The following is a 27,035-nucleotide window of genomic DNA, read 5'->3' on the forward strand; positions in this document are numbered from 1 at the left end:
GCCCTTGATTTATTTTTTTATAAAATACTTCAGTTAGGATCTAAGAGATTAATTAACTCTCCCCTCAATGCAACAGTCCCTTTGGTAGCATCTCTGCTAGCTAGCATCTTGAATTTGCTTGAGTTTGTTTGTTGGTGTTGTTGTTGTTGTTTTTTTAGCTACCCCAAACGTTTATTTTAACATTTCGTTACACATGGTAATTATTCATGATAGTATATATAAAGAAATACAAACTTAAGTGTGGCTACCTGAAAGAAAATATAGTTAGGTTTGAGAGAGGAAGAGGAGATCGAGGACTGTCCACTTTTTCTCTCAATGGACTGCCAGAGAAGAAAGAACATTTGATTATGGGCTAGATTAAATATACTTCTAGGGAATCATTTTTCTGGTCTGTCAAATGGAGGTAGAGGAGGAGGTGCCTTATCTGAAGTAATGTATGTTAGTGAAGAAAAGAAAATTAGCTTCAATGCATTTCCTATTTTAGAGGAAAATATAATGAATGAGGCAAAGCATAAGTGGACTCCGTTACAGAACATTTTTAGGAAACATATCTAAGATTAGGCCCCTCAAGGGAGCATTCTTTTTGCCTTGTATCTGTCTCTTAGGGGGCCATTGGTGGAAAACGATGAGTCAGCCCCTGGACTTATTGAGCTGTGTCCTGTGGGTAAAGCCCTGACATGCTAGGGGGTAAAAAGGAAGACTGGCTCTCAGTGGAATAGGAAAACACAGACTCTGTGTCACGCTGTTCTGATCTTCTTCATGAATGACACCTCCCCACTAATTGTCATCTGATGATGACTACTGAAAGCTGCACTATTTTCTTCTTTTTAGCTAGAATGGGCACTAGGAAAAAAGTTCATGCATTTGTCCGTGTCAAACCCACCGATGACTTTGCTCACGAAATGATCAAATACGGAGATGACAATAAAGTAAGTGCAACGTGCTTGCCCTCACTGGCCCGGTCCTCTCTGTCCCCACTCGCTACAGCGTGACCCTGTTTCTAAATAGCCTTTAAGGACCAAAATAGAATTGACGAAAGTTCAGATGGACTCCAGAGTCCAACAAGTCCAAACCCCTCCCCCTGAATCGCTTTCGATGAGGAAACTCTCAAAACTCCCATTTTTAATTTTTGGTTAATACATTTAACCTTCATCCTTGTATCTGATATAGAAAAGCTGACGTTTGTCTACACTCATAAAACTTTCTGGTGATCACATCTGTTACATAATCTCCCCAGGGGTCCAGGTAGAATGTCTTAAGTTGATAACTGTTAAACTTACCAAACCAATGGGAAAAACTCTTATCGAGAGAACTGAAAAGGTTTATCCATCCCCATGCCTTTACCACAGTCTTTCTGAAGCCCATGACAGGCTTGGGACAGGTTGAGAGAGTCCTGTGTTTTCAGTCAGCAAACAACTGTGAATCCACTGTGGGCAGCACTGAGACGTTCTTTAAGGGAAGAATTCAAGAGCAAACTCCCCAAGCTTTGCAAGTCTTGGCAGTCAGAAAAAAGCTCACACTGGGCATGGTTTCAATGAACATAGAAGCGCAGTGCGTTTAATGTGTGAATGCACCAAGCCTCTCTTGATCTTACTTCTTCTGCATGTGGCTGTGTCTTGGTTCCTGGATCAGGGCAGCCAGGATAAAATTCCAGGAAGAGGCTCTTTACATCAGAAGTCCCCATAATGAAGATTGGAATCTACCATTGACCTAATGCAACGGGTTCCTAACCCAGCTGCTGCCATAGTGTTTTGCTGTGGAGGGATCTAAAAATCTAACTTTTTTTTTTTTTAGAAATCTGTGCATCTAAAAATATGCTGATTACAAGTGGGTAGGCACCCTTGATTTGCTGTAATACCAGTGAGGAACTATGAGAAGTCAAGAAGAGCCTTCTCTGTGGCTCTTCATCATTACTCAGAATGGCCCATAGCATGTAAGAGATGTGGCTCAAGCCCAGGCCTCTGTCACGAAGCCCACTGTTCTCTCTCTCTGGCCTAATCCAAGGCCTTCCTGTGCTTAGTGAATGTGTCTAAAGCTTGTTTAATAGAAACATGATAAATGTGCTTGACCCCATATCATAGATGGGGGAACCAAGACAAACAGCACCCTGTAACCTAGGGTGCTAAGTCCTGAAACTAGTAAGTGCTCCAGTCTCCTGATCCTTCCACCTGAAGGGTTGTGTGGCCTCCCTGCAGGAGCTTCCTTCTCCCATCCCAAAGAATTCATTGGAATATTGGCCCATTGGTGGGAGTCCCTGTTCTTCCTAAAGTTCACTTCCTCTATTTTCTCCAGGTCAGGCCTCAGCTAGCAGTGAGTTTTTCATACCAGTTTCCTAAACACTAACTCTCTCTCTTCCTAGAGCATTGATATTCACTTAAAAAAAGATCTTCAGAGAGGAGTTGTCAATAACAAGCAGACAGACTGGTCGTTCAAGCTGGATGGAGTTCTCCACAATGCCTCCCAGGACTTAGTTTATGAGACAGTTGCAAAGGATGTGGTTGCTCAAGCCCTCGATGGATACAATGGTAATTTAGTTAATTGTCAGTTGTTTTACATAAGAACCCACAGAACCCTTCCTGGAGGAAGAGTTGCAATTTATGGTGAATGAAAGAAAAGATAACCTCTCCTGCAAACTTCTGTTTGCTGATTTGTCTATCTCCATATTCTTATGGTGGAAAACCGATTATTTGCTTGGTGATATTGTGGGCATGACTTGATCCAAAGTTCTCGGATCCTACCTTCATAGGAAGATTCAATGGCTGTGGCTCTAGGTCCTGGGGATGAACTATTAACCTGTTTCACATCTCTCAGATACTAGCTTGGAAGATAATGTCATTATGAATTTGACTGAGTCCAAATACTTTTGTCTTGGCCACCTGCTAGGAGCTACTTCCGTTCATTCTACCAGCAAAATCATTCTACCCTTCCTATTGTAGTATAGGGTTATTTACATAGAGCTTGAAAAAATGGAGTGGGGTTTGATTGTCTTAACAAATTAAAAGCAGCTTTACTGGGAAAGTTTTACAAACTAGTTCAGTCTAAGATTGCTTGAAAATCTTAAGAAGATTTGAAAATCTATAGAAAGAATCTATCACCGTTTTTGTAAACTTCGCCCATGTGACTAGAATGTTCCCTGTCTGCAAGTTTTAGGTCTTCTGTTTAAAAGTCTGTTTAGTATTGATGCCCACACATTGTAATGTCTCCTGCTTGTGATACATAGGCGTGGTCCTCATTGACCCTGAGGGGTTGTGGCCTTGAAGAGGTAGAAGACGAGGAACTAAGAAGGCCTGGGAGGTTAAGAGTCTTGGGCCCTGGGTGCTGTGGAATCACAAATGGGCCCTGAGGGCCAGCCGCTGTGACTCCTTCCTGCACACTTGTGTTAGTAGATACTGTTTCTGACCTCGGCTCACATGCTGAGTTAGAGCCCCGTGTGTAAAACCTACCAATCCCAGGAACTAGAGCATTGGTGTGGTGAAGGCAAACACTGATTTTCACGGCCCAGCGTTGCCCTGAAGCAGCGTTTGGGATGGGTATGGCTCAGGCTGGCCCAGCCAGGAGGAAGGGCAGATGGGATCCGGAGCTCAAGAGCCTGGTGGTGATGGTGAACCTCATAGACGTGACAGGTGCAAACGAAGTCGTCCTGGAGAGGGCGGTGGGACCAGATCAGGACCTGTCATGGTGTTTCTAAAAGTGGCATGGGACCAACCAGCAGCCCTGTTTGATCCTGTGGGAACTTGCAGTCTACAGAGAATTCTCACCATTAACAGGAAATGCCCTTTCCACGCCCATTTCTTCCTGGGGATTTTGAAAGCTCTTCTTGCCTCCTGCCTGGCCAGTTCCAGGGAGGCCTACGCCTGAGACTCTGGCAGTTCATGGCTTTGCTAAAGGACTGTTCAGCCAGTGGTGCTGGATTCTGAATGTCTTAATTTTTCATTTCAGGGGCACCTGGGTGGCTCATTCGGTTAAGCATCTGCCTTCAGCTCAGGTCATGATCCCAGGGTCCTGGGATGGGCTCCTTGCTCAGCAGGGAGTCTGCTTCTCCCTCTGCCCCTCCCCCCTGCTTGTGTTCCTGCTCTCTCTCTGACAAATAAAACAAAATCTTTAAAAAAAGAAGGGCTGGAGTTCAGTGTTCCTGTCTCCCTCCTCACCTGTCTAGGAAAATTCCCAGTTTCTCTGTTCCCTGATATTCCCTGCTCTGCTCAGAAGCCCGAGGGTGAGATCTTCTCTTGGCACAGGGATCACTAGAGCACTACATGGGCCAGATTTAGAGCAGAGGTCTGTGTTTAGACCATTTATGTCCCTGTTTCCCTGCCCGCCCATTCCCCCCCCCCCCCCGTGGCAGGAATTCCTCATGTCCACGGCTGCTCCTGATGGCCACCTCCACACCAGGATCCAGATTGGCACCAGGCATGCTGGGGGATAAGAGAGCTATCCTCCGAGCTCTTTTCCTGGACATCACCAAGACGTGTTTCCAAATATTTGCAGGTACCATCATGTGTTACGGGCAGACAGGAGCCGGCAAGACATACACCATGACAGGGGCAACTGAGAATTACAAGCACCGGGGGATCCTTCCTCGTGCCCTACAGCAGGTAGAGAGTGGGCCCACAGGCGGGGTGTCTCACGGGTACCCCCCCCTTACCACAGCTGCTGCCGACCCCAGGCCTGCTACCGGACACAGGATATATGTTGAGGGGGTGGGGGTGCAGAGGCCTCAGGAAACCGGGAGTTCGGGTTTCAGAGTCTGACCCAAGCCCGTGCAGAGCCAGTTTCATTTGTGAGGACGTGCCAACTGGCTTCTTGCTGCTGTGCTGGTCTGTGATCCTGTAATTGAGGATTTGGAGGTCCTAATCATTATGTTCCTTCCTTGCTTTAATGAGGGGGATATGGACTCTCAGAGAGCTTCCTCACTGGCCTGCTCTGGCTTCTTCCACCACCACAGCCCCAGAAAGAGCAAAGGGAAAAAGCAGGCACAACATGAGCGTTCAGGACTGAGTCAGCCCTGGGCGGGTCTGGGAACTCTGACTGAAGATAGGACAGGGGGGCCTTCCTTCGGAGTTCTGTGAGGACCCTCTGTTGGGAGGTAGGAGGTAAAGGGCTTTACCCCAAAAGCATCTTGAGGTTTTATAGCCCTGTCCTATAAGGAATGGAGAGGACCCTCTAGTGTATAAACCACCCATGCTCTAACTGGTGAAGCAATCTCCTTCACGCCCCACTGTCAAAGCTTCAGGATCTCAGCATCTTCGACTTAGGTAGTGGAGTCCAGCGCTGCCCAGTAGAAATAAAATGGAAGCCACACATGCAATTTTGAGTTTTCTAGTAACCACAGGTTGAAAAGTAAAACAGGCGAAGTTGATTTTAATGATATATTTTATGTCAGTATTTGCAAAATGTAATGTCCACATGTAGTCAGTATGAAAATTCTTGAGATATTCTACATTATTTTTCTCACACCAAGTCTTTGCAGTGTGTATTTTACACTTACGGGCCATTTCAAAATTTAGACACTAAATACTCATCAGGAATACTTGATCTGTATTGAGATTTCATAAAATTTACGGTTGAAAAAGTAGATTTATAAACCCAAGTTGTTCCAAACATACTGAAAAGTTTACCAGTAACTGAACTTAGGACTGCTTTGAAATTTAAATTCAAATTAATTACAATTAAAAAATTTTTTTTAAGTTCTGCCCCTCATATTTGCGTCAGCCACATTTCAAGTGCTCAGCAGCCTACTTTGGCTAGTGTCCCCCATGTTGGACAGCACCCACCTAGACTGTTAGAGCAGGGTGGGGACCTCAGGGATCATCCAGCCCAATCCCCACAGCCCATTTGACAATTAAGAAAGTTAAGGTCAAGAGAGGGGAAAAGACCAGTCCAAAGTCACCTGCTCATAAGTACCAGGGAGGGTATTAGGAGCTGGGAAGGCTGAGTTTGGGCTTGGCTTCTCTCTGTAACTGAGTGATCATAGACAAATACTTTTCATTGCATGGAGCTTTCCACAGGTGGGCATTACCCCTGCCTTGCTTCAATCACAGGGGAGTTGTGAGAATGGAATTAAATAATTGATGTGAAAGAGGCATCTATATCGTGAGACCCCATAAAATAAGGGATCTTCACTCCAGAGTCTTTTCCATTCATCATGTCATGGGGCTGTTCAGTCTGTTAAGTCAGGCCTCAAAAAACTACATGATAATAATTATCACTCAGTGGACTAATAATAGTGATTGTTGATGATGATGACCATCATGCCAGCTAGACTGTAAATTCTTTTAGGACAAATATTTTTTCTTAAAGATTTTGTTTATTCATTTGAGACACAGAGATACAGAGAGAGAGGGAGAGAGCATGAGCAGGGGGAGAAGCAGAGGGAGAGGGAGAAGCAGGCTCCCCGCTGAGCCAGGAGCCCGATGTGGGGCTTGATCCCAGGACTCTGGGATCATGGCCTGAGCTGAAGGCAGACGCTTAACCATCTGAGCCACCCAGGCGCCCCAGGACAAATATTTTTTTATTGTACTTCTTGATATTCCCTGCTGAGGTCAGAACCCTCCTAACACTGGCTGGTCATTGGAGTTTTCTCTTCGTGACTACGTCCAATCCCTCATCTAGGTTTTTAGGATGATCGAAGAACGCCCCACACATGCCATCACTGTGCGTGTTTCCTACCTGGAAATCTACAACGAGAGTCTCTTTGATCTCCTGTCCACTCTGCCCTATGTCGGACCATCAGTCACACCATTGACCATTGTGGAAAACCCTCAAGGGGTCTTCGTTAAGGGCTTGTCAGTCCACCTTACAGGTCAGGAGGAGGATGCCTTCAGCCTCCTTTTTGAGGTGAGATGACCAAGCCTAAGGGACCTTTCCTTCCTTCCTTCTCTCCTTCTACCCTCCCTCCCTCCTTCCTTCCTTCCCTTCCTTTCTTCCCTTTTTTCTTTTCCTCCCTCCCTCCTTAGTTTTTTTACTTACTTTGATAATCAGAATGAATATTTATATATGCTCATTAGCAAGTTCAGATAGTAAAGAAAAAATACAGGAACAAAAAAAGAATTCACTCGTCTGTTTCCTACATACAGCAACAATAATGTATGTTTTGGCTAATTTCCAGTCTTTTTTTCCCATGCAATTTTTTCTTAACATAGTTGAAATTGTCCTTTTTTTTCCAGTGAACATGAAATCATGGGCATTTGTAGTATAGAAAAAAATAAGGATTAACATCCTTAGTATATAAGAGCTCTTACAAATCTGTAAATTCCCCCAGCGTATGCTATTCTTTTAAAAGTCATATAGGTTGGAACTTTTTTTTTTTAAAGATTTTATTTATTTATTTATTTGAGAGATAGCGAGCATGAAGGAGAGGAGGGGCAGAGGGAGAGGGAGAAGCAGGCTCTCCGCTGAGCAGGGAGCTGGATGCGGGGCTCGATCCCAGGACCCTATGATCATGACTTGAGCCAAAGGCAGATGCTTAACCAAATGAGCCACCCTGGTGCCCCTACGTTGGAACTCTTAAACGTTGTTGCTGAAATGTAAAATGGTGCAGCCATTTTGGCAGTTTCCTAAAAAGTTAAACACTAATTTTATCATAAGATCTAGCAATTCTATTCCTAGGTATCTTCCCAAGAGAAATGAAAGCATGTATTCACACAAAGACTTGTAGGCAAATGTTATAGCAGCATTATTCGTAATAGCCAAAGACTGGAAATAACCAGAATATCCATCACCTGGTGAATGGATCAACAAAATGTACATCCATATGTTGGAGAACTATTCAGCAATAAAAAGAAAAGGACTACTGATATATGCTACAAGATGGACAAGTCTCAAAAAAATGCTCAGTAAAAGAAACACAAAAGATCCATACTGTATGATTCCACTCATTTGAAATGTCCCAGTAGACACCATCTTTAGAGATAGAAAGCAGATTATCGGTTGCCCAGAGGAAAGAGTGGGAAATGGTTGCAGATGGGCCCAGGGAACTTTTTGGAGTTACACAACATTTCTAAAACAGGATTGTGGTGATGGTTGCACAACCCTGTAAATTTGCTAAAAAACAATCACTGAATCGTATGCTTAAAACAGAGAATTTTATGCTATTTAAATTATGTCAATAAAACTTTTTTTTTTTTAAGTCACCTAGGTGTCCTCAGGGGTGCTTTACACCTGGAGCCCTTGCATCTACAGGGAAGAGAGCGTCCCTGGAGGCAGCTGTAGGGCATTCTTGTCTTCTTGTTGCTCCTAACATTTCACCGTGACTAATGATGTTTGCTGGAGGTTTTTGGTGGCTTCAGGTTAAAGAAGGTCCAAGTTTGGGAAGAGTTTTTTTAATCATGAATAAGTATTTATTCATACCCTTAGTAATAACCACTCTCCTGACCTGTGATCATTTCGTCGGTCTTCTTTGTAGCATTACCACCCATGTTTCCTCCAACAGCGAGCGTAGTTTAATTTTTTTGAAATTTTTATATGAAAGGAATCATGCAGGATGAATTCTGTCTGATTACTTTTCCCTTTTATCTACTTTTTATGTGAAGTGCATCTGCGTTCTTGCTGTATATTTTTCATTGTCATCATCATTGTATTACATTGGGTGAATATACTACAAGTTAGTTATCCACTCTTCTACTAATGGACATTCGGGTTTTCTTAATTCGGGGGATATTTCAGACAATGCCACTGGGAGCATTCTTGTATATCTGTTAGTGCACGTAGCATGAATTTTTCTAGGGCTGCAAATATGGGTCATTGAGTATGTGTGTCTTAAGTTTTCTTAGGCAATGCCAACTCTTTTCCCTAATGGTACACTTCCACAGCAGGTTATCAGAATCCTGAGTATTCTGACCTTAAAATTTTGCTGGTGTGTGGTGTTTCCCACTGTGGTCTTCTCTTTTTATCTTTCATTACTAATGAAATTAAGGACCTTTTCATGTGTTTATTGACCATGTGGATTTCCCTTTTCCTGTCTTTTGGTTTTTTGTTTTTTGTTTGTTTGTTTTTACAGATGTCCTTTTTTCTTTCTCTTACTTATCTGCATGAATTCTTTATATACTGGAAAACTAATTCTTTTTCCATTATACATATTGCAAATATCTTATATTTCCTGTGGCTTCTTTTTTTCTTTCTCTCTCTCTTTATGTGTTATTTAATGAACAAAAATTCCTGATTTTAGGTTAATTGAATTGTGTGTGAATTTTTTGTTTTGGCTTTTCTTGTAAAGAGCATATAAAAGGAAAAAAAAAAGAGCATATAAAAGGATTTTCTTTTAAAAATATCCAGGGGTAGAGGGGCATCTGGGTGACTCAGTTGGCTAAGCGTCTGCCTTCGGCTCAGGTCATGATCCCAGGGTCCTGGGATTGAGCCCCGCATGGGGCTCCCTGCTCAGTGGGGAGTCTGCTTCTCCCTCTTCCTCTGCTCCTCCCCCACACTTGTGCACTCTCTTTCTTTCTTTACTCTCTCTCTCTCAAATAAATAAAATCTTTTTTTTTAAAGATTGTATTTGTTTATTTGCCAGAGAGCCACCCAGGCACCCCAAATAAATAAAATCTTAAAAACAAAAAAAATCCAGGGGTAGAATTCACCAGTGAAGTCATCTGATCCTGGACTTTTATTTGTTGGGAGGTTTTTGATTACTGAATCAATCTCCCTAATAGTAATCGGTCTATTCATATTTTCTATTTCATCATAACTCAGTCTTGGTGGTGTGACAGTCTTTGTCTTTTAACTGAAGCATTTCATTCCACTTGCACTTAATGTAAATTACGCATATAGCTGGTTTACATCTGTCATGTTACTGTGTGTTTTCTCTTTGTTCCATTTGTTCTACATTTATTTTTCTTACCTGTTTTGCCCTCTTTTATTTATTTAAAGATTTTATTTATTTGAGACAGAGAGAGAGAGAGCGAGCACGAGCGGAGGGGAAGGGGCAGAAGGAGAGGGAGAAGCAGACTCCCTGCTGAGCAGGGAGCCCCACGTGGGGCTCGATCCCAGGACCCCGGGATCATGACCAGATGCCTAACCGACTGAGCCACCCAGGCACCCCTGCCCTCTTTTTAATTGAATATTTAATTTTTTATTGTCCTGTTGCCCCCTTTACTAATTTAGAGGTTATATGTTCATTCATATTTATATTCTCTCACTCTCTCAGTTTATCCTAGAAATAACAACTTGCACATTTAGTTAATACACATACATACACACCCAAATGAGCATATCTACCTAGTAAAATCTGAATAAGGTCTGTGGATTATACCAGTGTCAGCTTCTTGGCTTTGATACTGTGCTATAGTTTTGCAAGCTATTATCACAGGGAGAGGCTGAGTGAGGGGTACAGAGGACTTGCCTGTACATTTCTTTGAAACTTCCTGTGGATCAAAATAAAATGTCATTTTATCATAATGTTATGTTTTACTATAACATTACCATTTTAATCGTGTTATAATTATTTTTAAAATCAAACCTTTCAAAATCTAAAGTTCATAAAAACCTCTCCCTCCTCCTGGATTCTGTAAGAACCTTAGGATCGTTGCCTTGTCTTTTACGTTTTTGTTTTTTGACTCTGCAGGGGCATCATTATTAATGTTTTATATAGTCTGCATTCTTTTACATTTACCCTCGTATTTACCACTTCCGTTGCTTTTCCTTTCTTTTCTCCATAACCTTCCCCTGGAGAATGTTTTCCTTCTTTCTATTATACATCCTTTATAGTGAGCATGCTGGTGACAAAGAGTTTCTTGTTTTTTGAAATGTCCTTATTTATCCTCAATCTCGAAAGATATTTTTGCTGGGTCTAAAATTCTATTTTGGCATTTTTTTCACTTCTACCATACTAAAGACATCATTGCAAAGTTATGGTTTCCATCGTTAGTGAGAAGTCAACTGTCAGTCTATTCAACAGTCTTTTCAAAGTATGTTAGTCTGGGCTCTCTGAGAAGCAGATGCCAAGATGGGATTAAATGTGCAAAGGTTTTATGAGAGGAAGTTCCCGTGTCAAGGAAGCAGGAAGGGAGCTGGGTAAGGCTGGACAGCTGTCAGGTCACGATGCAAGTCCTACCTCAGGTGAAGGGAGGGAAGGTGCAAGTCCTACCTCAGGTGAAGGGAGGGAAGGTCGGGTGGAGTTTCCTAGACTTCCATGCCGCGTAAGGAAGGCTCGGGAGCAGTTAGCAAAGGACTCTTCAGGAGGGAAGTGCACTTCTCAGGCCATCAGAGATTGCCTAGTGGAAGCCAGAAAGACAAGGGCAGAGGGCACTTCACAAAGAGGGGACTGAAGGATGAAGGTGACGTGACCCCTTACGCTCTTGGTGAATGTCACTGAATTTGTAGGACAGGCGACAGTGAGAAGCTGTGGAGATGTGGCCACGGGCGTCAGCCAGGGGGTCAGCCAGGTCTGCTCCACAGCTCAGGGCTTCCCTTCCTCTCCCCTGTCATCACTGCTTTGGGACTTGTTCAGAGCATTTCTCTGGGGCCTTTAAGGGTACTATGGAGTCCCTCCCACAAGGACCTTTTTCTCCTAAGAACAGCCATTTCCACCACATCTTTAAGTGTATTCTGGTCATTGGGCCCAATCTTGTGAATTAGAAGCAAGGGCTTGCTGTCCCTTTAAAAATACAAATTAATTCATTTTTCATAATTTTTAAAAGTAATAACACGTTCACTAGGGCGCCTGGGTGGCTCAGTTGGTTAAGTGTCTGCCTTCAGCTCAGGTCATAATCCCAGGGTCTTGGGATCGAGTCCCACGTCGGGCTTCCTGCTCAGTGGGGAGTCTGTTTCTCCCTCTCCCTCTGCACTACCCCCCCAACCTCTATGTGCATGTGCGCACATGCGCTCTCTCTCTCTCTCTCTCAAATAAATAAATAAAATCTTTAAAAAAAAGTAATAACATGTTCACTGTAAAAATATGAAAACGCAAACCTATAGAAAAAGAACAAACGGGCACCTGGTAGGCTCAGTTGGTGGAGCATGCAGCTCTTGATCTTGGGGTTGTGAGATCAAGCCCCATGTTGAGTGAGAAGATTACTTAAAAATAAAATCTTTTTTAAAAATGAAAAAAATAAAATAAAGAAATGATCTCTAAACCCCAGCCTAGAAGTGACCATTCTGAGTATCTTATTGGAAGCAACTGTGTATTCTTTCTTGTATGCGTTTCTTTTGCATTCCTTAGATTGTCCCGTCATATGATTTACCCTGCATTCGGTTAATGTGGTGCACCACACTGATGGATTTGCATGTGGTGAACCATCTTTGCATCCCAGGGGTTAGTCCTACATCGTCCTGGTATATGATCCTTTTAATGTGCCATCGGAGTTAGTTTGCTATGATTTTGTATTCTGCGTTTCTCTATGATTAAAAAATACTTGTCAACATTTTTCTGGCTGGATGACATTCCATTATACAGACAGACCATTCCCTAATCACTGAATACGTACATTGATTGTGAGTCAGTATTCATGAACATTTCTAAGACTCTAATTCTTTTTTTAAAAGATTTTATTTATTGGAGAGAGCGAGAGAGAGCGCATGAGCAGTGGGGAGGGACAGAGGGAGAGGGAGAAGCAGAAGCAGACTCCCTGCTGAGCAGGGAGCCCAATGTGGGCCCTGGGATCATGACCCGAGCCAAAGGCAGACGCTTAACCAACTGAGCCAACCAGGTGCCCTCTAAGACTCTTAATTCTTATTACTACTTTGCCTTTCAGAAAGCTCTACAGATTGACACATCCCTAGCAAAGGGTGAAGGTCTAGGTCTGGACTCCCAATTGGTCTCCCATTCTCCTAGTTTATAAATGAGATTTCTCTGGAAGGTCTGATGGCAGGTAACATGAAGTCACTTGTGCTGTTGGTATAGTTGAAAAATGACCTGAATGCCTTATTATTTTAATTTTTCAAAATGTTGTCTATGTTCCCCCTCCTCGTTAGGGAGAGACCAACAGGATTATCGCCTCCCACACAATGAACAAAAACTCATCCCGGTCACACTGCATTTTCACCATCTACGTGGAGGTGAGTGCGAGCTCCTTGAATAGCCCAGGAGGGGCGGCCGAGTCTCACGGGGCCGGCTCTGTCAGAAGCTTCTTCCTGTGATGTCTCACCTCTGTTTGGATGTTTCATAGGCCCATTCACGGACTTTATCAGACGAAAAGTACATCACTTCCAAAATTAACTTGGTGGATCTAGCGGGCTCAGAAAGGCTGGGGAAGTCTGGGGTAAGTGGGTAGCGGGAGGTTCCTTCCCAACAAACCACAACCCTGTTTCCGGCAGAGCGGCTGTGCACATGGGCTGTCCCTCAGGGGGCATTTGTTTTTTTTAAATTTTTTTTTTTTTTTTTTTTGAGAGAGACAGAGATAGTGAGATAGAGAGCACAAGTGGGGAGGAGAGGGAGAAGCAGGCTCCCCACAGAGCAGGGAGCCCGATGCGGGACTCGATCCCAGGACCCTGGGATCATGACCTGAGCCGAAGGCAGACGCTTAACCGACTGAGCCACCCAGGCGCCCCCCTCAGGGGGCATTTGTGAGCCCAGTTCTCAGCTAGGCACACTAGAGCACGTGGGCTTGACCCTGTGTTGCTGGGGGACAGAATTACACATCAGCAGCAACATAGTTGCGGTTCCCACCTAATGGGATTTTTGTAAACGTTGAATGAGATCATGGCCCCTAAATTCTTAGCAAGGTGTCCGGCCCTCAGTAAGTGCTCAGTAAATGCTCTATGCTAGTGTTAGCATTTCTGTGTATGAAGGTGAGTGTTCACATGAGTCTTTCATCTCCGATATTCATATGAATGTGAAGAGTAGCATAAGTATTCACAGGAGTATGCAGTGAGCATTTCTATGTGCATTTTTTTAAAAGATTTTATTTTATTATTTTTTTTTTAATTTTTTTTTTTTTTAATATTTTATTTATTTGCGAGAGAGACAATGAGAGACAGAGAGCATGAGAGGGAGGAGGGTCAGAGGGAGAAGCAGACTCCCCGCCGAGCAGGGAGCCCGATGCGGGGCTCGATCCCGGGACTCCAGGATCATGACCTGAGCCGAAGGCAGTCGCTTGACCGACTGAGCCACCCAGGCGCCCCACATTTTATTTATTTTAGAGGTAGAGAAAGAAGGAGAGAGAGAGAGAGAGCATGTGCGCGGGGAGGGGAGGAGCAGAGGGAGAAGGACAAGCAGACTCCACGCTGAGCAGAGCCCAACCCCATGCTCAGTCCCACAACACTGAGATCATGACCGGAGCCCAAATCAAGAGTCAGACACTTAACTGACTGAGCCACCCAGGCGCCCCTCCTATGTGCATTTGTGTAAGTGTTTTTATGTGTATGATAGCCTCAGGATGATTTCCTCAAGTATCTACACAAATATTCCTGTGCGTATTCATGCTGGTGTGACTCTTAAGTGAGTATTCATATGAATATTCATGTAAGTATTCATATTCACGTGAACGCTGCCATGAATGTTTGCATGAGCATTCCTGGGAATGTTAGTATTAGCCCGAGATGGGATACAATCCCAGGACATTAAGAGGAGAGCTGGCTCAGGGAAGGAGGCTCTGGTCTGGCCACCCACCCGCAGCGTTCTCCATGGGGCAGCCTCCCTATTTGGTGTGAAGTGGACCTGACCTTTGCTTTGTAGTCGGAGGGCCGCGTGCTGAAGGAAGCCACCTACATCAACAAGTCGCTATCATTCCTGGAGCAGGCCATCATTGCCCTCGGGGACCAGAAGCGGGACCACATCCCCTTCCGGCAATGCAAGCTCACCCACGCCCTGAAGGACTCGTTAGGTGTGTGTGCGGTTGGTATCGGGGAGGAGGGACAGGCCTGGCCTACCTGCTGCTGGTGATCATGGACTTGCTCCCTTCCGCTGGCCTGCACTTCCCTGTAGCCTTTTCTCGGTGACCCCAGACACAGACAACAGCATGCGTGGTACCCTCTTTTGTCACCCACGGCGTGCAGTGCTGTTCCCTCAGAACCTTGGCTGGAGCTTTTGCCTCTGTTGGGAATACCTTCTCCTTTCCCCTCCCTAAACCTGGCAGAATCCTTCCATGGCCTTCAAGACCGGGTGGTGAGCCTCTCGCATGCAGCCTTCTCTTCCCCTACAGTCTCCCTGACAGAGGCCTAGGGCCTCTGTCTTTTCATCCTTGTGTCTCCAGGCTTTCGTGTTGGGCCTGATGGCACAGTCACGGGTGTCTTATTGTTCATGGAGTGCCGCCGGCAGCAAAGCCCTGGCCCACAGCCCTCTGCCCTGCCCCTCCCTGCCCCATTGCCATCTCTCCTCTGCTGTTCCCCCCCCCCCTTTTAGGTACATCCAGTGGCCTCTCCCCTTCCCTTCCCTCTTCTAGCCTCGTACATGCTTGGATGTGTCCCTTGTAACCCTGCCTGTGTCAGCTCGGGTGGCCATAACAAAACACCACAGACCTGGGGGGCTTACACAACAGACATTTATCTTTTACAGCTCTGGAGGCTGCAAGTCCCAGATCAAGGTTCAGCATGGATGGTTTCTGGTGAGGACTCTCTTTCTGGCTTGTAGACGCCTGCTTTCTTGCCGCCTTCACATGGTCAAGAGAAAGAAAGAAACGAGAGAGGGACCAGAAAGGGAGACAGAGTTCTGGTCTCTCTCTCTTATAGGGGCACTAATCCCATTATGGGGGCTCCGCCCTCAGCACCTCATCTAAACCTGATTACCTCCCACAAACCCCCTCTCCAGGTGGGATCACATTGGGGGATAGGACTTCAACATAGGAGTTTGACAGGACACAAACACTCAATCCAAAACAGACGCCCACCAGCCTTAAAGGACTCTCTTGGCAGAAAACCCACATGGTTCGTGGCTCTTCTGTGTCCTGCTTTCTGCAGGGGGAAATTGTAATATGGTCCTCTTGACGAACATCTATGGAGAAGCTGCCCAGTTGGAAGAGACGGTACGTAAAGACAGCCCATGTGGCCTAGTTGGAATCCTTCTCACGGGTTCCAGGGCTGGGTAAGGGTGGCTCTGGGCTGGCTAAGCTGGCATACTTAGCCATAGACATTGTCAAGAGGGAAGGGATGCAGGGGATGAATCAGCCAAAATTGCTGCGGGAGGCCCAGGCAGGATCCACATACCAAGTACCAAGGGGCAGAGGCTGTGTTGAGGAGGAGACAAGGCAAGAAACAGGCGCAGTATGGGGGACTGTGTGAGAGTTTCGCAGGGGGCAAGGACCATGCTGCCTGGGGTGCTGCTCCTGTGAATTGGGATCTAGGACAGTGGATTTCTTGTTCTTCGTAATTACACACTTGAAAATCTTAGAAGCACCATGTGGTTATAAGGCCTGTGTGAGCTGACACGTGACAAGCATGTGCTGTGTGCAGGGTGGTGGGGGGTACTGGGAAGAGCAGCTTGGTAGAGGTGAGTTATCTGTGGCCCGAGGCCTCAGAGTTCCTTGCCATGGCCCTCAGGAACGTGAGAGGCCCAGATGAAGGAGCCCGTCAGGGGAAGCGGGACTTTTCCTCAAACTGCGGTGAGGAGGGTGGGCACCGAGCCGGCTGGGGTTAAAGGATGGGTGGTACAGAAAGCAGAGATGCTCCTGGCAGAGGGGACTGTGGGCCGGAAGGTGTGGGCCTTGCGAGGAACATCTGGCCACTGCAGGGGGGGGGGCCTGGGAAGGGGAGGGCGAGAACAAACAGTAGCAGCCTCGTGGGTGCAGGTGGCCAGGCTGACGCCATGGCTGTTCCACCGGTTGCTGGGATGTCATGGGGTTTGAGTAGGGGAGGGCTGTGGCCAGAGTTGTGACGCAGGGAGATTAACCAGCCTGCAGGGCCCAGGTGACCTGGGAGGGGACAAGCTTATGAGAATCAGAAGCAGTCATATGGGCCCTAATGGCTGAGGCGGTGACGTAGGTGAGCTCACGCAGCTGGGCCCCCTGGCGGGGGCTCCCTTCTTCCTCTGAAAGGCCACTCACCATAAATAAGGCAGATTTGGAAAGCTCTCCATAGGCATTTTGTTTTGTCAAGTGTGGGTGTTTAGGGCAGGCTTCAGTCATCTGGAGAGTCCACTTAGGCGAAACAGGTCCTTTCTAGGCACACTGCAGGGCCTCCCAGTTTCTTGCATTAGGAACCAGCCCTGCGCGTCCAGAGAGGGTGCCCTGGGACTCGGGAGGCTGGGAGGGAGCTCCTGCTGACGTGCAGGCAGCATCCCCAGAGGAAGGCTTCAGGATCCTCCCAGTCTCAAAGCATGACAAAGCACAGGTGAACGCCGAGAGGAACCATATGAAAATCGGGCCTCCTGACTGCCTTGTTGAGAAGTGCCCTCCAGGACAGCGGAAGGCCCCTCTCTCTCCTTATCCCCACCCCTGAGATGGTCACTGCGCAGGAAGCAGCTCTCCTGGTACCTGCCATCCCCAGAGCTTTGTGACCCAGGGCGGCGCCCGCAGAGCCCAGAGCTGCTGTTGGAGGGGCCTCAAGGGTTTGGGACAAAGGCCTGTTGGGATGTGGAAGCTAATGATTCTCTTTTTCAAATGCTTTAAAACTTTCACACAGTTCCTGTCAAGGATCATGTTGCTTTATTCAGTGACACTGCTTGTGATATGTGTGGGAGTAGATGCAGCGAGGGAGTCCTGGCCGAACTTGCTGCTGTGCTCGGAGCAGGAGAGCCTGATTCCGGCCCACACAAAGGCCGCTCCAGCTGCGGTGACAGGGGCCTCCTCCTGAGGTCGCTGTGGGCCAGTTCTGTAGAGAACACGTTACATACCTCTTCACTAAGCCTTCCAGGCTCCAACTTTATAGAGAAGTTCCACAACCTGTCTGAGGTTGCGCGGTTGGTCAGCGGCAGAGTTCTTAACCACTAGACCAGCCTGCTTGAAGGAAGAGCCCTTTCAGGCCTTCTTCTGGGTCACTCCTGGGTAACCACTACCCCCCCAGCCCAAGCCTCTCTGTTTCGGGGCCCTGAGTCAGCCGGCATGGTGTGAGGTTGGGATCTCAGGGCCCGCCTTGTGCTATCACTGGCTGTTCCCCCCTGCCAGGGAGCAGCCCTCCACCTCGCACGCAATAGCAGTGCAGTGGGGCACGGCGTCGGAGCGGTTTCTCAAGGGCCTGCTTATGTGGCTGCCTCATGGCCTCCAGCCATAATTACCCCTGCCTGGCTGCCCCTGCGGAGGGACTCGGGTGGAACCCCCAAGAAGGAGACCCCATACTTCACTTTGGAATATGTCTATGTGCAGAGATTCATCTTTCCTGGTGGACTCCTTTGACCTGCTTTGCAAATATCTCCACTCACAAGCAATTGGCCAGAGACATAGAGGGCTGTCTGATCTGTTTTTCAGCTTTCTTCCCTGCGGTTTGCCAGCAGGATGAAGCTGGTCACCACAGAGCCTGCCATCAACGAAAAGTATGATGCTGAGGTACTAAGGGGCTTGTGGGCAGGTGTGTCACTGTGGAGAAGGTGTGTGGGTGTGCCGCCTGGATCACACAAGCCTGACTTCCCTTCCTGCCTCAACTAAAGATACCCATGCAATCTTGGGTCAGTCCTTTTACACGCTGGGACAGGCCAGAGTCTTCAGAGTCACTGGAGACACCCTAGGGGGCAGCACACAGGTGAAAGGGTCAGGTTACCACCCAGTTCATATGTGAGGCTTCAGGGCCTCTGACTACCCGGGGCTTCCTTTGAGCTAACTGTTTCAGAGTTAAATAAGTGTGGACCAACTCTTAGACTCATCTGGTTATGTCACTACAAAACCTCTTTCCCCCCAGCCTGTATGATCCCTCTAAGCAAGCACAGCTGACCAACCAGAAGGCATGCTCAGCATCACCATTAACCAGGGAAATGCAGGTTGGAAGCTTAGTGGAATTTCACCCTCACACTAGCCAAAACTAGAATTGTTCCGATCATGGAGAATGACGGTGAGGATGTGCAGAGACAGGAGCGCGTGTCTGTTTCTGGCCAGTGTCATCCATATAGCTGCTTTGGAGAGCATTTTGGCAACATCTAGCAAAATCAAAACTCATTTACCAATAATTTGGCTTTCCTTTGGGATGCTTGTAGAATCATGGTTACCGGAGACCGGAGCATATGCATGCCCTAAGCTCATGACAAAGCAGTTAATTAAACCTTCCAGATTCTAAATCCTGACGGAAAATAACGGTCCCTGTGGCTCTGTGGAGCTAACCCGTGGCTTGGAGGCTGAGCAGGGGAGTGGCTTAGAGCCGTGGGCTCTCAAACACGCGCAGGCGGGCTTCTGGAATAGCAGCTCACTGGACCCATTCTCGGAGTTCTGATTCCATTGGTGGAGGGGTGAGGCTTAAGGATTCACATTTCTAGTAAGTCCCCCACTGCTGTTCTGGGGCCACACTTGAGAACCATTGGCATAGCAGTCAAGAGCTGTGGCCCCCACATCGGGCTGTGCTGGTGCGGCCACCTGCTCTTTCCTTCCATGAGCTGCCTAACCTCGGCAAGAGGCTTATCCGTTCTAAGCCTCGGGGTCTTTGATTATAAATTGGAGAAGTAGCGGAATCCACTCTCAAAGAGATGTTGTGAAGAATAAGATAACGGGGAGAAACCCCTTAACACAGTGCTGTCATGGCGTAAATGCTCAATAAATATTTTAGCTAGTCCTCTACTCACTCACTCGTACACGTCAGCAGTGTCCCTTTCTGGGTGGACAATCTAGAAGCACTCTTTGCATATGTATGTGAACAGCCTTGGAGCAGAACGGAGCTCGGAGCTCGTGCTGCTCATTGTGTAGTGAGAAGTTGGGGCCATGATCAGTAGCCTTTAATTAACAGGAGAGTAGCTAAGTGAGTCACGGAGGGAGGGAGCCAGGGCTCGAGCTGCAAGCATAGATAATCTCAAGTGGGATTGCAGTGGGCCAAACGGTAGCCTCTGTCATTTCCACCGAATCTAAAAATGTGCAAAGCAAAGCTGAATATCATTGATGGATAGATGCGAGTGCAGTGAAAGAAAAAAGCATGGGGGTGGAAAGACCAAACCGAGGCTGGGGGTTCCCTCTGGGATGTCAGGGGGGATGGACTTAGAGTGAGGTTCATAGGGGCTTCATTTTTATCTGCCATGTTTTAGCTCTTAAAATGAAAAACAAAAAAACTGAAGCCAATAGGGCAGCATGCTGTTCAAGTCAGGTTTTGGGGTGGTCTTCCCAGGTTTCATGGCATTATTTACTATGCTTTTCTGTAGCTTGGAGGTTTTATTTATTTTCGTCTGGTGTTCTCTGAGCTCGGGACCCCCGCATCGCCGCGTGCAAACCTGGCTGGGTAGTAGGCGTTGTGCAGGAACTTCTGTGCCCTTCCATGTAATTTTTGTTCTGAAATGGGCATTATTGGTCCTGGCCAACCAAGTCTCCATGACATCCAACGTGACCATGTTTATAATCTTTATGATCAGCATTTATGAGCATGAGCTCTTGAGAGAGACCTGAGAAATTACTTTGGTGGCCCCCTTCCCTGGACTACAGCCAGCCTGCCTATGTTATTTCTAGCACCATTCTCAGCATCGATGCCTGTTTTCAAGGTGGTGGGGGAGCTTCCACAGAATTTCCTTGGCGGTGGGGCTGGTTGTAAGGTGGGAGACTGGATTCCTCATCTGCCTCTGCCACCAGTTGTCTCTGAGCCTCGGAGTTTTCACCCTTGAACGAGGGGTTGGACTGATGAACTCCAGTGACCCTCCCGCTCTGGGAGTCTGTGATTCTGTGAGGGGGTGTAAAAGTTGGCGAGCCTCGGGCATAAACAAGCAACAGAGAGACACTTGGTATTCTGCTCTGCTGAGAGAAGAGAGGGCCTGCAGGCCGCAGGGAGCGGGAGGTCAACGAGGGAAGCTTCCTGGGCAGAGAGCCACTCCTAGCTTGGTGTGCTACTTAAACAGAACTTTCTGAATTATCCTTATTACGTTTATGCTGAAAACCCCTGACCATCAGGAAACTCATGTGAGTCTGTGCTGATTCCATCCAGAAAATGTCCCTGACCTTTAAAGGAGTTGGTCAGGTGTTGTGTTCTACCTAGGGTACCAAAAAAAAAAAAGGGAGTCAGTCAGCCAGGAGGTGCTGCCAGGTCCTGTTCTGTGGGGTCTGCTGCTCTAGCCCTGTGTTTCTGAGCAGCTTCTCCAATCAGTACAGGGGGGCCAGGTGGAGGCCACTAAGTCTGCTGGGCATTAGGAGAAGCAGCTCCTATGCTCTCAAGATGCGACGTGGAGGCTGGTTACCCTGGGAGCCGATGGCCCATTTCCCACATCACCTGACTGGCCCAGAGATCTAAGCCCGGCTCCCCATGCCACACTGGACTGTCATCCCGCTGGGGACCCTCAACAGTGCAAGCAGACTTTCCCTAGCTGGGCATGATGTCTCTTCCAGAGTGGAGATCCCTCAGCTGAGAGGAGGGGCTGGCCACCAAGCCTCTCCCGTTGCCTCATAGGAAGTCTACCTGAAAGAGACCATCTTGGGGCTTCCCAGAGGGGCAGAGCCAGGATTTGGACCCTGGTCATGTGCTTTGAGTCCCAGGCTTTGTGCCCTGAATTGCCACAGAGCCACCAGGATGCCAGGGTTCTGTCACCCCTTGCTGCAGACTGGTCACAGCTTTGGTCACCAGTCCCAGGATCCAGTTGTCAGGAGCTCCCTCCAGTGGCCATTTTTTTTTTTTTTAAGATTTTATTTATTTATTTGAGAGAGAGAGAATGAGAGAGAGTGAGCACATGAGAGGGGGGAGGGTCAGAGGGAGAAGCAGACTCCCTGCCGAGCAGGAAGCCCGATGCGGGACTCGATCCAGGGACTCCACTATCATGACCTGCGCCGAAGGCAGTCACTTAACCAACTGAGCCACCCAGGCGCCCCCAGTGGCCATTTTTTGACAACTGAAGGAAGCCCTCTTCACAGTGAAGATTCTCAGCATAAAATCCCTTGTACCTCTCATCTGAAAGACTCTAGGGCAGTATCTATCAACTGTAAAATGACTCAGCAGTCCTGTTTCTAGAAATATCATTAATCCATTCACTTGAAATCTACAGAGCACTTACCATGTGCCGGACACTTTTTGAAGCACTTGGAGTGTTAGTATACAAATAAACACACATCTCTGTCCTCAAAGAGCTGATGGTCTGCTGAGGGTGGGAGAGAGAGAGAGGTAATAAATAAAAGAAATAAGGGAGTCTAGGGGTGCCTGACTGGCTCAGTTGGGAGAGCATGTGACTTTTGATCTTCAGGTTGTGAGTTTGAGCCCCACGTTGGATATAGAGATTACTTAAATAAACTATATAAAAAAAAAAAGGAAGTGAGTCTAGATCTTGCTATTTGCAACAACACAGATGGACCTGGAGGACATTACACCAAGTGAAATAAACCAGATACAGAAAGAAAAATATTGCATGATCTCACTTATATGTAAACCTAAAAGGTCAGATTAATAGAAGCAGGGAATAGAGCAGTGGTTACGAAGAGTAGGGGCAGGGGCCGAGGAAAGGGGAGATGTTGGTCAAAGGGCACAAATTCTCATTTATGGAATGGATAATAAGTTCTGGGAATCTAATGTATAACATGGTGACCATAGTTAATAATATTGTATTGTATACTGGAAATTTGCTAAGAGAGGAGACCTCAGAAGCTCTTACCACACACAGAAAAATGGTCACTAGGTGAGGAGATAGATATGTTAATTAACTTGACTGTAGTAATCATTTCACTATGTATATGTATATCATGTTGTACACCTTAAATATTCATACCTCCAGAGATATCGTGGGTTCAGTTCCAGACAACTATAATATACTATCACAATAAAGTGAGTTAAATGAATTTTGTGGTTTCCCAGTGCCTATAAAAGTTATGTTTACATTATACTGTAGTCTATTAAGTGTGCAGTCGCATTGTGTCTAAAAAAAATGTACATACCTTAATTTAAGAATGCTTTTTCGATGGGGCACTTGGGTGGCTCAGTCGGTTGAGCATCCAACTCTTGATCTCAGCTCCGGTCTTGATCTCAGGAGCGTGAGTTCAAACCCCCTGTCGGGCTCCATGCTGGGCGGGGAGCCTACGCAAAAAAAAAAAATTAATAATAATAATAATAATAAGTAAATAACTGTTAAAATACTTTATCGCAAAAAAAATGCTAATCATCATCTGAGCTTTCAGCGAGTCGTAATCACTGAACACAGATCACATAACAAATATAGTAAAAATGAAAAGGTTTGAAATATGAGAATCACCAAAATGTGATACAGAGACATGAGGTGAGCAAATGCTGTTGGAAAAATAGACTTGCCTGAGCTGGGGTTGCCACAAACCTTCAATTTGTAAAAAAATGCAGTATCTGGGAAGTTCAGTAAAGCAAGGTGCAATGAAATCAGGTACGCCTGCATACGATTCTCTTTAAAGATTTCTTTAAATGTTAAAAAAAAAAAAAAAAGAGATAGCTAAGTTCTAGAGCTCCACCATCCAGTACAGTAGCTGCTACTTGCTTGGGGCTATTTAAATTAGTTAAATCAAATTAAAAGTTCACTTCCTGGGTCACCCTAGTGACATTCAAGTGTTCAGTAGCTACATGTAGCTCACGGCACAGATAGAGACCATTTCCATCATTACAGAAAGTTCTATTAAACAGCACTGCTCTAGGGTATGTTGGTGATAGGTGCTATGAAAAAAATTAGAGCAAGATTTGCAAAAAAGAGTGGTGTGGGGGTGGGGAGGGGATTGCAGTTTTCTGTGGGGTGATTGAAGTGTGCCTGATTTAGAAGCTTTTGAACAAAGACTTGAGGGAGGTGTGGGGGTGAGCCAGGGCAATACTTGGGGGAAGAGTGTCCTGGGCAGAGGGGATAGGCAAGGCAGAGGCGGGAGTGTGCCAATTTGGTAGGACTGGAATGAGCTGGGGGAGGGGAACAGTAGGGAAGAAGTAATGGGGGCAGGTCACAAAGAGCCTGTGTGACCCTACAAAAACACAAAGATAGAAGGACAAAAATGCTGTGCAGTGTTGTTTGTAGCAGCAAAAATATTAGAGGTGACGTACCTGATTATCAGCAGGGAACAGTGACATGTCTGTGCAGTGGTTGGGAAGGATGAGGGTAGAAGGTACGGCTGTGTTGGAAAGCATCATGGTGGCAGTGGGCTGCACTGAGAGGGCCATCACCCTGGTAGACTAGAAATCTGAAGCTCCCGGGAGTTGTGGTGTGAGGTTGCCCTGTGGGTTCCTGTGCTCACTCTCTTCTGTCTCCGCTGCTGTAAGAGGCAGAGGCCAGGGCACTGCTGAGGCCCCCGCAGACCCTAAACTCACCCCAGTTGGGGAAAAGTCACCAGCGGGGAGGGAATTGTCCAGATGCTGACATCACACCCCATGGGTTTCCAGGAGGGGCCGGGATGTCTAGGCATAGGTTAGGGAATTGTGGGCTTGATATGGAAGAGGCAGGGTGGCCTCTGTGACTGGCCTCCCTGCCCCTCCCCAAACTGTTTTCTGGCAGCGAATGGTCAAGAACCTGGAGAAGGAGCTGGTGCTGCTCAAGCAGGAGCTGGCCATCCATGACAGCCTGGTAAGGGGCTTGAGGCAGGGGTCTGGAGTGGGGGCTGGCTGGGCTGCTAGAGGGGCTCGGGTCAGGGTACCAGGTGGGCAGAGGGACTGGGTGGACAGGAGCCAGATGGGTGGGAGGGCCAAGTAGGCAGGGAGACTTGGCCAGGGGGCCTGGGGAACAGGAATGCCTGGAGGGCAGGGATCCTAGAAGAGCAGGAGGATGTGGGCAGGGGTGTCAGATATCAGGGAGCGGAGGCAGACAGTTGACAGGAGAACGAGGGGCAGGGGGCCAGGTGCCAGGCAGCTAGGGCAGGGGCAGATAGCATGATGGTCAAGGTCAGGGGAGGTGGGGCAGATTGGGCAGTGAGGGAGGGGGCGGCAGCAGAGGGCCCTGAGGGCAGAGAGTGGGAATGGGAGACCTCTGGTGGCTTGCCTGGGCCTGCTCACGGTCCAGGGGGGCTCTTGAGGCAGAGGCAGCCACCCTCCTCCCATGGCCCTCATGCTACAGAGTGTGCTGAGACTCAGCCAGCAGAGTCCCCCTTGCTTGGAGTGGCAAGCCCATGTCAGGCGGCTCTCGAGACCCATTTGTCCCTCTGTGACCCGAGCACCTGGCCAGGACCCAGTGGTCCTGCCCTGTGTCCAACCTCCCCTGAACGGTTCTCAGAATGACCCCTGCTGCCCCTCTTGGGCTCAGGTGTTTGGAGCTTGTTGACATGTTCTTCATCCTCCTCCAAGGCCAACCGTACCCTTGTGAACTATGATCCCATGGATGAAATCCAGATTGCTGAGATCAACTCCCAGGTGCGGAGGTACCTGGAGGGGACGCTGGATGAGATTGACGTAAGGAGCCTTTCCTTGGGACCATGCCTTCCCTTTCCTGGGCATCCCCCCCTTGTGCTGTGCTGGCCTTGGAACCTCACACCGAGTGGGTGCGGTGGGTATGGGGTGGGTGGTGCTGGACCCCTGGCCTCGGGCCCTACAGCCTACCGAGGACTCAGCATCCGTGTTTAGGGTTACAAGGATGGGTGTGCCCCTCAGAGTGGCCAGCAGCCTTGAACACACTTGACCACACAGGGGTGGTCCATCACCCCGGGCACAGGTGTGGTCCCTGGAGCCAGGCTGCCCGGATCACATCCGAGCTCAGTTGTCTCCTTGCTGAGTGACTTCAGCAAAACGCTCAACCTCCTGTACTTGGAGTGAGGAGGGAAACCAAAGTGGAATTAACTGAGCTGCTGCAGCTCAGGTGCTCAGCTGTGCTGGGCGGAGTGAGGTCATTCAAGGATGATGGTCTTGTGGGCTCACAGGGCAGACATGCAGGGCCTGTGTTGGAGTAGGCCAAGGAGGAAGAGACCGCAGCCACACAGGGAAGGGTCCTCAGAGAGAAGGATGCATTCTGTTTTTACAGTGCAGGCCAACAAACCCCTCATCAGGGAGCTACATGGCAAATCACCCCCCCACCCCCACCCCAGGCCTGTTACTGTGGCAGCTATAACTGGCAGGCCTGGGACAACAGGGGTGGGCTCTTCTGGCCTTGGAGGAGGCTTAGTCCCAGAATGACCCTCCGGCAAGGGTAATGCTTGTGGTCTGTAGGGCCAAGAGGGAAGCCATTGGCCTTCCTCTAGCCACAGATGTGTATGTGCCACACAGAAAGTTCATAATGGAACCTTGTAGAAACAGGAGAGAGCTGAAGACCATAAATTTTATTAAAATTTTTTCTTAGTATTTTCGAGAACTAGAGTCATTTTAATTTTATAGAGACCTTCACTTAGAAAAGGTAATTTTTAAAGATTCATTTATTTGAGAGAGAGCGCGTGAGCATGCAAGCGTGGCAAAGGGAGAGGGAGAGAGAATCTCAAGCAGACTCCCCGCTGAGCATGGAGCCTGATACGGGGCTGCATCTCATGACCCTGAGATCACAGCCTGAGCCGAAACCAAGAGTCAGCTGTTTAACTGATTGCACCACTCAGGAGCTCCAGGGAAGGTCATTTTTATAACCTCAGTAAGTACTTTTTTTTTTTTTTTTTAGAGAATCTTTTTTTTTTTTTTTAAGATTTTATTTGTTTATTTGAGAGAGAGAGAATGAGAAAGAGCACATGAGAGGGGGGAGGGTCAGAGGGAGAAGCAGACTCCCTGCTGAGCAGGGAGCCCGATGCGGGACTCGATCCCGGGACTCCAGGATCATGACCTGAGCCGAAGGCAGTCGCTTAACCAACTGAGCCACCCAGGCGCCCTAACCTCAGTAAATACTTAGTTTGAAAACTATGAATCAATTGTTTCTCTGTTCTTTTTTTTTTTTTTTTAAGATTTTATTTATTCATTTGAGAGAGAGAGACAGAGCCAAGCAGGGGGAGAAGCAGAGGGAGAGGGAGAAGCAGGCTCCCCACTGAGCTGGGAGCGCGACGCAGGGCTCAATCCCAGGACCTGGAAATCATGACCTGAGCTGAAGGCAGATGCCCAATTACTGAGCCACCCAGGCACCCGTTTCTCTGTTCTTGAGGAGATTTCAGATGTTCCATTCTTAAGGTAGATGATCAAGGGTTAGCCGAAGAGTCCTGGTTTCTCTGCTAACCATAGACACACCCTCAGTCCTGTGCTGCCTG

The 27,035-nt window shown here is 47.4% G+C and overlaps 1 protein-coding gene across 4 annotated transcripts in view; it reads left to right on the top strand.

Annotated features, from left to right (window-relative positions):
* Positions 1–836: 836 nt before the first annotated feature.
* The window catches only part of KIF9 (kinesin family member 9), a 42,765-nt gene continuing 16,566 nt past the window's right edge, over positions 837–27,035 (top strand). For 2 of the 4 annotated variants that reach the window (XM_044921746.1, XM_044921750.1), the window contains exons 1-11: positions 837–929; positions 2,360–2,525; positions 4,486–4,592; positions 6,610–6,834; positions 12,904–12,987; positions 13,098–13,190; positions 14,606–14,753; positions 15,826–15,890; positions 18,267–18,344; positions 24,389–24,457; positions 25,171–25,275. In XM_044921746.1, the coding sequence (XP_044777681.1) occupies positions 837–929; positions 2,360–2,525; positions 4,486–4,592; positions 6,610–6,834; positions 12,904–12,987; positions 13,098–13,190; positions 14,606–14,753; positions 15,826–15,890; positions 18,267–18,344; positions 24,389–24,457; positions 25,171–25,275 (1,233 nt within the window). The remainder of the gene's footprint in view (positions 930–2,359; positions 2,526–4,485; positions 4,593–6,609; positions 6,835–12,903; positions 12,988–13,097; positions 13,191–14,605; positions 14,754–15,825; positions 15,891–18,266; positions 18,345–24,388; positions 24,458–25,170; positions 25,276–27,035) is intronic. The other 2 variants (XM_044921752.1, XM_044921754.1) reach the window with 1 other exon arrangement.

The sequence above is a fragment of the Neomonachus schauinslandi genome, chromosome 1, assembly GCF_002201575.2.
Source record: "Neomonachus schauinslandi chromosome 1, ASM220157v2, whole genome shotgun sequence".
Lineage (NCBI taxonomy): Eukaryota > Metazoa > Chordata > Mammalia > Carnivora > Phocidae > Neomonachus > Neomonachus schauinslandi.